We start from the raw sequence: 12,624 nt of genomic DNA, 5'->3' as shown, positions 1-12,624 counted from the left end.
ACCCATGTGCATTGAATCGATCATCCAACCATTACATCCTCTGTCATCCCCTTCTCTTCCTGCCCTCAGTCTTTCTCAGCATCAGGCTCTTTTCAAATGAGTCAGCTCTACGCATCAGGTGGCCAAAGTGTTGGAGTTTCAGCTTCAGCATCAGTCCTTCCAATGAATATTCAGGACTGATTTCCTTTAGGATGGACTGGTTGGATCTCTTTGCAGTTCAAGTAACTCTCAAGAGTCTTCTTCAACACCACAGTTCAAAAGCATCAATTCTTTGGTGCTCAGCTTTCTTTATAGTCCGACTCTTACATCCATACATGACCACTGGAAAACCATAGCCTTGACTAGACGGACCTTTGTTGACAAAGTAATGTCTCCGCTTTTCAATATGCTGTCTAGGTTGGTCACAACTTTCCTTCCAAGGACTAAGAGTCTTTTAATTTTATGACTGCAGTCACCATCTGCAGTGATTTTGGAGCCCAGAAAAATAAAGTCATCCACTGTTTCCACTATTTCCCCATCTATTTGCCATGAAGTGATGAGACTGGACACCATGGTGTTAGTTTTCTGAATGTTGAGCTTTAAGCCAACTTTTTCACTCTTCTCTTTCAACATCAAGAGGCTCTTTAGTTCTTGTTCAATTTCTGCCATAAGGGTGGTGTCATCTGCATATCTGAGGTTACTGATATTTCTCCTGGCAATCTTGATTCCAGCATGTGTTTCTTCCAGAGCAGTGTTTCTCATGATGTACTCTGCATATAAGTTAAATAAGCAGGGTGACAATATACAGCCTTGATGTACTCCTTTTCCTATTTGGGACCAGTCTGTTGTTCCATGTCCAGTTCTAACTGTTGCTTCCTGACCTGCATACAGGTTTCTCAAGAGGCAGGTCAGGTGGTCTGGTATTCCCATCTCTTTCAGAATTTTCCAAAGTTTATTGTGATCCACACAGTCAAAGGCTCTGGTGTAGTCAATAAAGCAGAAATAGATGTTTTTCTGGAACTCTCTTGCTTTTTCAATGATCCATTGGATGTTGACAATTTGATCTCTGGTTCCTCTGTCTTTTCTAAAACCATCTTGAACATCTGGAAGTTCATGGTTCATGTATTGCTGAAGCCTGGCTTAGAGAATTTTAAGCATTACTTTACTAACATGTAAGGTGAGTGCAATTGTGTAGTAGTTTGAGCATTCTTAAAAACAGACTTCCCTGGTAATTCAGATGGTAAAGCATCTGCCTACAATGTGGGAGACCCAGGTTCGATCCCGGGGTCGGGAAGATCCCCTGGTCCAGTATTCTTGCCTGGAGAATCCCATGGATGGAGGAGCCTGGTGGGCTACCGTCCAAGGGGTCCCAAAGAGTTGGACACGATTGAGCAACTTCACGTTCACTTTCACTTTTGAGCATTCTTTGGCATTGCCTTTCTTTGGGAGTGGAATAAAAACTGACCTTTTCCAGTCCTGTGGCCACTGCTGAGTTTTCCAAATTTGCTGGCATATTGAGTGCAGCACTTTCACAGCATCATCTTTCAGGATTTGAAATAGCTCAACTGGTGTTCCATCACCTCCACTAGCTTTGTTTGTAGTGATGCTTTCTACGGCCCATTTGACTGCATATTCTAGGATATCTGGCTCTAGGTGAGTGATCACACCATTGTGGTTATCCGGGTCATGAAGATCTTTTTTGTACGGTTCTCCTGTGTATTCTTGCCACCTCTTCTTAATATCTTCTGCTTCTGTTAGGTCCATACCATTTCTGTCCTTATTGAACCCATCTTTGCATGAAATGTTCCCTTGGTATCTCTGATTTTCTTGAAGAGATCTCTAGTCTTTCCCATTCTATTGTTTTCCTCTATTTCTTTGCATTGATCGCAGAGGAAGGCTTTCTTATCTCTCCTTGCTATTCTTTGGAACTCTGCATTCAAATAGGTATTTCTTTCCTTTTCTCCTTTGCTTTTCATTTTCCTTCTTTTCATAGCTATTTGTAAGGCCTCCTCACATAGCCATTTTGCCTTTTTGCATTTCTTTTTCTTCGGGATGGTCTTGATCCCTGTCTCCTGTACAATGTCACAAACCTCCGTCCATAGTTCATCAGGCACTCTATCTATCAGATCTAGTCCCTTAAATCTATTTCTCACTTCCACTGTATAATCATAAGGGATTTGATTTAGGTCATACCTGAATGGTCTAGTGGTTTTCTCCACCTTCTTTAATTTCATTCTGTTTTTGGTAATAAGGAGTTCGTGATCTGAGTCACAGTCAGCTCCCTGTCTTGTTTTTCCTGACTGTATAGAGTTTCTCCATCTTTGGCTGCAAAGAATATAATCAATCTGATTTCGGTGTCGACCACATGGTGATGTCCATGTGTAGAGTCTTCTCATGTGTTGTTGGAAGAGGGTGTTTGCTATGACCAGTGCGTTGTCTTGGCAAAACTCTATTAGCCTTTGCCCTGCTTTATTGTGTACTCCAAGGCCAAATTTGCCTGTTACTCCAGGTGTTTCTTGACTTCCTACTTTTGCATTCCAGTCCCCTATAATGAAAAGGACATCTTTTTGGCATATTATTTCTAGAAGGTCTTGTAGGGCTTCATAGAACTGTTCAACTTCAGCTTCTTCAGTGTTACTGGTTGGGGCATAGACTTGGATTACCGTGATATTGACTGGTTTGCCTTGGAAATGAACAGAGATTGTTCTGTCGTTTTTGAGATTGCATCCAAGTACTGCATTTCGGACTCTTTTGTGACCATGATGGCTATTCCATTTCTTTTAAGGCGATTGAAAGATTGAATGAAATTTTTAGGTAAAATGCTTCATAGCTACTTGGTGATTATGTCATCTGAGTTAAATTCACCCGTTCCAGTCCATTTTAGTTCATTGATTCCTAGTATGTTGCCATTCACTCTTGCCATCTCCTGTTTGACTACTTCCAATTTGCCTTGATTCATGGACCTGACATTCGAGGTTCCTATGCAATATTGCTCTTTACAGCATTGGACCTTGCTTCTATCACCAGTCACACCCACACCCGTGTATTGTTTTTGCTTTGGCTCCATCCATTCATTCTTTTGGAGTTATACCTCCACTGATCTCCAGTAGCATATCAGGTACCTACCGACCTGGGGAGTTCCTCTTTCAGTATCCTGTCATTTTGCCTTTTCATACTGTTCATGGGGTTCTCGAGGCAAGAATATTGAAGTGCTTTGCCATTCCCTTCTCCAGTGGACCACATTCTGTCAGACCTCTCCACCATGACCCTCCTGTCTGGGGTGGCCCCCATGGCGTGCCCTAGTTTCATTGAGTTAGACAAACTGTGGTCCGTGTGATCATATTGGCTTGTTGTCTGTGGTTGTGGTTTCTGTCTGTCCGCCCTCTGGTGGCCTCTCTCAGTGCCTACCATCTGACTTGGGTTTCTCTTACCTTTGGCATGGGGTGTCTCTTCACGGCTGCTCCAGCAATGCGCAGCCACTGCTCCTTACCTTGGATGTGGGGTAGCTCCTCTCGGCCGCTGCCCCTGACCTTAGATGTGGGGAAGTAGGCATAAAATTAACATCTGTAAATGATGTGAGATTTTTATATTTCCTAGAGTTTTCACATTTTTTCTTTTTGTTTATGCCGTCTATCTTCCTTTATGCTTTTATGTATTTTTGTAAACTAGAAAAAAAAAGTGCGATTGAAAGATTGAATGAAATTTTTAGGTAAAATGCTTCATAGCTACTTGGTGATTATGTCAGGTTGTTAGCAAGTAGCATGATTAAAGCTGTTCCCCTTCCTCGTGAGTGGGTGGCCTCTCCTGAGAATGCTGAAAGCTTTGTGTCACTCTCAAGCCTGTAGTGCCCTGATAACGCACAGCTTAGCTGTCACTTAGATGAAGAGAGGAAAGCAGCTGCACCCATGGGTAGTTAACCCTTTTATTTATAGGCTGTTGGACAGTTGGGGGTGCTCAGGAGTCTCTCGAGCGTGGTGTTGTGTTGAGTCTGGGTGGATAACCTGCTGTTGTGCTGCTTGTCATTTCCAGGGTGCCCGTTCCGACACAGCGACCCCGAGCTGCTGAGGCAGAAACTGCAGGCCTACAAGATCCCTCCCGCAGGGATCAGCCAGGTAGGTCGGACCCTCCCCGCAGTCTCAACAACTAGACAGTGGACAGGCCCTGGGTTTCATGTCATATTCCATCAGGGACGCTGGGTACTGCCTGCTTGGCCTCACATCGGACAGCCCCTCTTCTAAGTGAATGAAGCCAAAGCTTTGGCTTCTGTGGTTTAGACTCCTTGGACATTCTAGTTCTTTTCTCTGCTAGGCAACATTTTTGTGTAATAAAGCTGCAACCCCCCTTTTTTTCCCCCCTCTCTCTATTTGCTTTACTATCTCAATGGGGGGCATTTTAGAAAATAAGATTTTAGAGGAATGCATTGAAGCTTATTAATGAAGCTGAAAATGAATGACATTGTGTTGCGTTTTGGAGACTGTGCTGCTGGAGGTTGAAGCAGAATGTAGAGCAGTGTGTGCAGCCTGTGTGTTCTGATTTACTAATCATATCCACACTTAGGAGGATAGTTCATCAGGTCCAACGGTTCATCAGATGCTTTGTCTTGGAAACCACTTAGGTAAAAAAAGAAATGCTCGAAGGGAACCGCAAATGTTTAAGAGTGTGTCTTTTAATAAATAAGCTTTAAAAAAACCTGTGAGCTTGCAGACATGCACTCTCTCTGTGAAGTTGGCTTGGGATTTTAAGGCATTTAAAAGGAGTTTCTGCTTTCTTAGCTTAAGAAGAACACTATTTTAGAGCCAGAACATCTAATTCATTATATATCAGTTTTTCTTGAAAAAAATAATTATTTTAGAAAATTTTGTTTCTACTGTGTCCAGAGTTTATATTGAGTTTAATCAATTGAATTCGTATCTTGGTTTTTCCATCCTCTGGCAAAGGCAGTGTCCAAGGTGCCCAGCTATTTGCAGATGCTAAGAAGAATTGGATAAACCCATGTTCCTATAAAACCTAAGTCTTAAGAGAGAGGCACACGTAGAGTGTCTTGGTTCTTCTGCATACAGGAGTCGGTAATCAGATTGGGAGGCTGAGGATCACTTCTTGGAAGGGATGCTCTGTGAATTAAACCATGAGTGTATGGGAGGTGGCTAGGAAGAGAGAAAGTGTGAATAAAAGGCAATAAGTGTATAGGATTGCTAGCATTTCAAGCTTAAAGTATTGGTAGCACCAGTATATCAACATTAATGGGTCACTTGAAAGGAGTTTTTGTTGGTTTGAGAGATTAGGTTTGGAGCTGGGACAGTTAAATGACAGATTTGTAGTGTGTTAGAGAAGTGCCAGCTGGAAATCTGGTGTTCTTTTGGGTTAGAATTGTAGATCTAACAATCAATTTGATTGGAATGAGCATTAGAGGAGAGTGCTTCTTTTGTGGAGTTGGGGTGGGGAGTGTAATATGGGCACATAGCTCCGGAGTCATTGGTACCAGAGATGGAAGCCAGGCCTCTGACTCCATGATGTTTTCTCAACCCCATTCTGCTTTAGAGCTGATTGTCATGAGTTTTCTCTGGGAGAGGGGAGCAGATAATGAGAGAGGGCGAGGGAGTCAAAGCCAGGACTCAGGATGCAATCTTGGCTCACACTTCCCTTTGTCAGATAGTGGAAGGAAGTAGAATCAGAGAGGACAGAGCAGAAATGGGGGAAAAGGGAAGAAATGCATTAGGAAGTGCTGGCTACAAAAGTCAGCAGAGAACTGTGAGAGGAGGGTATAGTCCTTCGTAGTGGAGAGACAGAGTCCTTTGTAGTGGAGAGACTGTCTGGGATTAGGCCTGAGGAGAGGCAGCTGGATTCGGTGAGAGGCGTCAACATTTCAGGGAAAGCAGAGCAAGACCACAGACACACTGAGGAGTGAGTGAGGCAGCGGCTTGGACTCGCAGGCAGCGAGCACACCTCACAGAAAGTGTTGGCTCTGTCAGCATGAGCCTCTTGGGTGGTTTGCCTGCATGTTTGGGGCTACTGGGGACCTGAGCCTGTTTGTAGGAAAAGAACCCGTCAGAGAGGCTGGGCTTGATAAAGACGGAAGCAAAGACAGCCCCTCTCTAACCAAGCAGTATTAGCTTTTCTCTGTTACATCATGACCACGCTGTACATGCCTGTGGTCTTTTTTTCGTCCAGTGTTCTTGAGACAAGAGTGACATACAGCACTGTGTAAGGCGCGGCACAGTGCTGTGATGTATAGATGCTGTGAAGTGATGACCACCGTAAAATTAGCAAACCTATGTCATCATATACATACAAAGTAAAGAAATAGAAAAAAGTGTTGTTTCCTTGTTATGAAAACTCTTAGAGCTTACTCTCTTTACTTTCATATATAATGTATATTTATCATGTTGTACATTATATCCTTAGTAATTATTTTTCTTACAACTGGAAGTTCCTGCCTTTTGATTGCCTTCGTCCAGTTCCCCTTCCCACAACCCCGTCTCTGAAAATCACAAATCTGATCCTTTTTCCCATGGTTGGTTAGTTGGTTTTCAAAGTGACCTTCATACCATGTTAGTCCCTGGTATACAACATAGTGATTCGCTATTTCTGTTTCAATATTTCACCTCCTCCATTTTAGTAAACATCTGTTTTTCTTTGTATCTTTGACTCTGTTTATTTATATTGTTCGTTTTGTTTTTTAGATTCCACATACAGGTGAAATCATACAGTATTTGTCTCTCTCTGTCTGATTTATTAGGTATGATAATCTCTAGGTCTATCCATATTAAGGACAATATTTCATTCTTTTTATGGTTGCATAACGTTACATTGTATATATGTACCGCATCTTCATTATCCATTTGTCTGCTGATGGGTACTTCATGAACAATCACTTTTAAAAAAATATAGGCTATTAAGATGTTTATTGAAAAGAGTGATGCTTTTATTTAACAGGAGTGACTATGTTTGTACATTCTCTTTTTTTGAAAAAGATACGTAGTGCTTCAAGAATTTGTGTGTCGTTCTTATGCAGGGGCCATGCTAATATTCTCTGTATCGTTCCCATTTTAGTATATGTGCTGTCAAAGCGAGCACATGTTTGTACATTCTTAGCTCTGACTCCATTGCATTCCTCCATTTAGTTTGCAAGTAGATCCCTTAGTTAGTTGAAGCATGATCCTTTGGACCCGCTTTGTAACCTTTTTCAAGATGCACAGGGCATGTGGGCGGGCTGTAGATAATGTTGTACTGTTATATAATGGCTTTATTGAGTGGTTCTCAATAGAGTAAAGCAGCTTAGGGCTGTGTTCTAAAAGGAATAAAGTTGATGGATGAAAAATCACGTAAAACATTTGGATGGATACTTAGTTGCAGCTTGGCATAAGAGGAAATTAGATCTTAAAAACTCCAAGTATATGTTAAAATATTAAAAGAAAGTCAAGAAAAATATCATTTAAATGCATTTAAGGTAAAACTCAGAGCTATTTTTATTTCAAAGAATAACTATTTGGAAAAGATACCATCAACATTAAGAAGTACTTGTATCTTCTGCTAAGTTTTATAATATTATTATTAAAATAATCAGAATTTTATTGGTCAGAGGAGAGATCATTGTGATTTAACTGGCATCACCTACTTGCATAAAAGCATATTTATAGGATCACATTTTATCATCCTTTTTGAATGATCTTGGTATCCAGCTTAGGAAGACCAGAATTGAACAACACAATAAAGCCAAAGATGATAGGTAGTCCTGCATTTGTTCCTCAGCCCTCCCCCAGAAGAGAAAAGCATGGAAGTCAGGTCACCAACAAGACACCAGAATCCTAAGTGTTCATACCACAACGGCATAGCTTAAAAACACACGAAGTAAGAAGAGAGAGACCTGAGTAGAGAACTGGACAGATGCACAAGTGACATCTGGAGACTTGAGCATTGCTCTTTCAGGAATGACTGACGTGGGCAGACAGAGAATGAGTAGGGGTGTAGATGCCTTGAGCCACACTGACATCTGTAGACATGCCATCCCACAGCAGGTGAGGAGACTCACCCAGTTAGGTCACATTCTGGGTCTTAAAAAGCTCATTACAAATTTAAATGAATTGAAATCAGACAGTGTTCTCTGACTGTAACCATTATAAGAAGACAAGAAAAAGAAATCAAAGGCAGATTAGAAGGGGAGAAAGAAAACCTTCCTCTATTCTGAATGTGATTATCTATGAAAAAAAATCTCAAAGAACCCACCAGAATGTAAAAAGTTTTATCATATGCAGTCATATCAAAAAGACATAAATGTTTTTAAATGAATTTATTTATAAAATACGTGCAAGATCTTTATGCTGAGACACTGATGAAAACAGTCAAAGAACAGAGTTGGAGGCACACACTGCCTGGTTTCAGGGCTTAATGTTGAGCTGCTGTAGCTCTAACCACACCAAAACAGTGTGGTTCAAGGGAGATGACAACAGGAAAAGGTAATTTTTTCAACAGGTAGTTCTAGAACAACTGTACTAGCTCTAGTCCATATCCCCCACCACCTCTGCTGTTGCCCCAAAAGAACCCAGATACCTACCCCACACTTTTGAAAAACTTAATTAAAAGTGGATCATAGATCTAAATGTCAACTTTCCAGGAGAAAACAAGAAAATCTGAATAATCTTGCACTTGATATGTTCAATGAAAGAAAATGTTGGTAAATTAGACTTTATGAAAATTAAAACTTTTGTCCTGCACAAATATTGTTAAGAGAATGATAAAATAGCGAAGACTGGAAGAAAAATATTTGCAAATCACATCTGTCATAAAGTCCTTGTCTTCAGAATTAAAAGATATAAAGACCTCTCAAAGCTCAATAATAGGAAAATAGTTTTTTAAGTAATATTTGAATAATAAGTAAATGCTTGAAAAAAGTGTTTATCATTTGATATTAGGGAAATGTGATTTTAAAACTATATGTCAATTTGAATTGGTCTAATTATTAAAAAAAAAAAAAAACCCTGACAGTACCAAGTGTTGGTCAGAATGCAGAATGACTGGAAGTCTGATACCTGTAGACTGGGGTTCTGCATGGTAAAGCCATTGTGAAGGCAGCTGGCAGTTTCTTATAAAGTTAAGTTTGTGCATACTGTTTGACTTAGTCATAGCACTTCTAGATAATTACACCATTGAAATAGAAGCCTAAGTCCACCCAGAAAGCTGTGCGTAAGTGTTTAGAGAGGTTTATTCTAATTCCCCAAAACTAGAAACAGCCCAGTGTTCTTCATATGTGATTGAATAAACAAATATGTTATACCTCATTTTATTGTGCTTTACTTTTTTGTGCTTCACAGATAGTGTGTTTTCTTTCAAAATGAAGGTTTGTGGCAAGCAAGTCTGTCAGCACTATTTTTCCAATAGCATTTGCTCAGTTCATATCTCTGTGTCAGCTTTTGGTAGTTCTTGCAATATTTCAAACGTTTTCATTATTTGTTATGGCGACCTATGAGCTGTTATGGCGACCTATGAGCTATGACCTATGTTACTGTTGTAATGTTGAGGGGCAGCACTGTAGACTGCACCCATATAAGGTGACAGTCAGTGGATGTTGGGTGTGTTCTGACTGCGCCACTAACGCACCAGTCCCTTATCTTTCTCCCTTTCCTTGGGCCTCCCTTCTCTCTGAAACACAATAATATTGCAGTTGGGCCAATTAATAACTCTACAGTGGCCTCCAAGTGTTCAAGTAAAAGGAAGAGTTATATATCTCTCACTTAAAATCAAAAGATCAAGCTCAGTGAGGAAACCATGTCAAAAACCAAGACAGGCTGAAAGCTAGGCCTCTTGTACCAAACAGTTAGCCAGGCTATGAAAGCAAAGGAAAAGTTCTTAAAGGAAATTGAAGTGCTCCTCCAATGAACACCTGAATAATAAGAAAGACCTTATTGTTGGTATGGTGAGACTTTCAGTCTCTGGATAGAAGATCAAACCAACCATAGCATTCCCTTAGTGAAATGAAAGTGAAAGTTGTTCAGTTGTGTCAAACTCTTTGTGACCCCATGGACTATATAGTGCCTGGGATTCTCTAGGCCGGAATACTGGAGTGAGTAGCCTTTCCCTTCTCCAGGGGATTTTCCCAACCCAGGGATTGAACCCAGCTGTCCTGCATTGCAGGCAGATTATTTACCAGCTGAGCCACAAGGGAAACATTCTCTTAAGCCAAAGCTTAATATAGAGCAAGGACCTAACTCCCTTCAATTCTGTGAAGGCTGAGAGAGGTAAGGAAGCTGCAGAAGAAAAGTCTGAAGCCAGCAGAGGTTCGTTCATACGGTTTAAGGAAAGAAGCTGTCTCCATAACTTAAAAATGTGAGGTAAGCAGCAAATGCTGATGTAGGAGCTGCAGCAAGTTCTCCAGAAGATCTAGCTAAAATAATTCATGAAGGTGGCTTTACTAGACCACAGTGTAGCCACCAAGCAGAAGATGCCATCTAGGATTTTCATAGCTGGGAAGGAGAAGTCTGACATGCCTGGCTTCCAAGCTTCAAAGGACAGGCTGACTCTCAGCTGCTGACACAGCTGGTCTTTAAGTTGGAGCTTGGGCGTGCATGCATGCGTGCTCAGTCGTGTCCGACTCTTTGCAACCCCATGGACTATACCCCACCCGGCTCCTTTGTCCATGGGATTTTCCTGGCAAGAATACTGGAATGGTTACCATTTCTTCCTCTAGGGTATTTTTCTGACCAAGAGACTGAACCCGAGTCTCCTGTGTCTCCTGCATTGACAGGCAGATTCTTTACCACCAAGGGCTTCCCAGGTGGCTCAGTAGTAAAGAATTCACTTGCCGAGGAGGAGATGCAAGTTTGATCACTGGGTTGGGAAGATCCCCTGGAGAAGGAAATGGCAACCCACTCCTGTATTCTTGCCTTGGAGATCCCATGGATGGGAGCCTGGTGGGTTACAATCTGTGGGGTTGCAAAGAGTTGGACACGACTTAGTGACTGGACAGCAACAACTCTGCCTGTGCTCTGTAAATGGAACAGAACAGTCTAGATGACAGAACATCTGTTTACAGCATGGTTTACTGAATATTTTAAGCCCACTGTTGAGACCTACTGCTCAGGAAAAAAGATAACCTTTCAAATTATTACTGCTCATTGAACATCCACTTGGACACTCAAGAATTCCGATGGAGACGTACAACATTTATGTTGTTTTCCTGCCTGCTAACACAGTGCCCACTCTGCAACCCATTGGTCAAGGAATAATTTCAACTTCCAAGTCTTATTATTTAAGAAATGTTTTGTAAGGTTATAACTGTATAGGATCTGGGCAAAGTCAATTGAAAACCTTCTGGAAAGGATTCGCCATCCTAGATACCATTAAGAATGTTTATGATTCATGGGAAGAGGTCAAAATATTAACATTAACAGGAGTTTGGAAGATGTTGATTGCAACTTTCGTGGATGACTGAGGGGTTCAAGACATCACTGGAGGAAGTAATTGCAGATGCGGTGAATGTAGCAAGAACTGGAATTAGAAGTAGAGCTCAGAGGTGTGACTGAATTGCTATAATCTTGGTGTAAATCTTGAATGAATGAGTTGTTTCTTATGAATCAACAAAGTGTTTTTTTGAGATTAAATGTAATCCTGGTAAAGATTCTATGAAGACTACTGAAATGACAACAAAGGATTTAGAATATTCTGTAATCTTATTTTATAAAGCAGCAGCAGGATTGGAGGAGACTGACTCCAATTTTGAAAGAAGCTCTCCTGTGGGTACAATACCATCATACAGCATTGTGTCCTGCAGAGAAATCATTTGCAAAAGGAAGAATTAGTTAACATTGCAAGTTTCATTGTCTTATTTTTAGAAATTGCCCCCAGCTTTCAGCAACCACCACCTTGATCAGTCATCAGCCATTAACACTGAGGCAAGACCCTCCTGCAGCAAAAAGATTATGACAGGCTGAAAGCTCAGATGATGGTTAGTGTTATTTTGTAGTAAAGGATTTTTAAATTGAGATATGAACATTGGGAGGTCCCTGGTGGTTCAGTGGTTAGGAGTCTACCTGCCCATGAGGGGACAGGTTTGATCCATGGTCCTAGAAGATTCCACATACCATGGGGTGACTGAGCCCATGCACAACCACTAATCCCGTGCTACAGAGCTCATGCTCTGCAACAAGAAGAAGCCAGTGCAGTGAGAAGCCTTCATGCCACAACTTCAGAAAGCCCAGGTACTGCAAGGAAGACCCAGCACAGCCAAAAAAAAAGAAACAATTAAAATATTTTTTAAAATATACATAACGTTTCCTTAAGACATATTGCTGTTACACACTAGGAAACCAAAAAATTTGTGGCTCACTCTGTTTCAGTACTCGCTTTAATGTAGTGGTCTGGAACCGAACCCACAATGTCTCTAATATTGCATTGCCTGTAGTCACGCAATGGAATATTACTCAGCAATAAAAAGTGACAAACTTCTGGTATGTCCAGCAGGCGGCACCATGCTAGTTGAGACATCAGATATGATTCCTTCTATGTACAGAAAGCAGAGTGATTGTTGGGAATGGAGGAGGTATTGGTTACAAAGGGTTGGGGGTTGACTGAATGATGGAGATGTTTTGTCTGACTGTGGACGTGATGTCATGACTGAGTTTGTCCAAATTAAACTATACACTAAAGGGGGGT

General features: G+C 41.2%; 1 protein-coding gene and 1 non-coding gene across 2 annotated transcripts in view; one reads left to right on the top strand and one right to left on the bottom strand.

The window, feature by feature from the left end:
* Positions 1-12,624, top strand: part of PRIM2 (DNA primase subunit 2) — a 334,693-nt gene that overhangs the window by 295,132 nt on the left and 26,937 nt on the right. The window contains exon 12 of the mRNA XM_061397775.1: positions 4,009-4,091. Within this exon, the coding sequence (XP_061253759.1) occupies positions 4,009-4,091 (83 nt within the window). The remainder of the gene's footprint in view (positions 1-4,008; positions 4,092-12,624) is intronic.
* On the bottom strand, positions 6,947-7,053 carry LOC133237111 (U6 spliceosomal RNA). Its single transcript, XR_009733141.1, has one exon. It is a non-coding gene; the product is annotated as a U6 spliceosomal RNA (small nuclear RNA).

This window comes from Bos javanicus, chromosome 23, assembly GCF_032452875.1.
Source record: "Bos javanicus breed banteng chromosome 23, ARS-OSU_banteng_1.0, whole genome shotgun sequence".
Lineage (NCBI taxonomy): Eukaryota > Metazoa > Chordata > Mammalia > Artiodactyla > Bovidae > Bos > Bos javanicus.
This window is presented reverse-complemented; position numbering and strand designations above follow the sequence as displayed.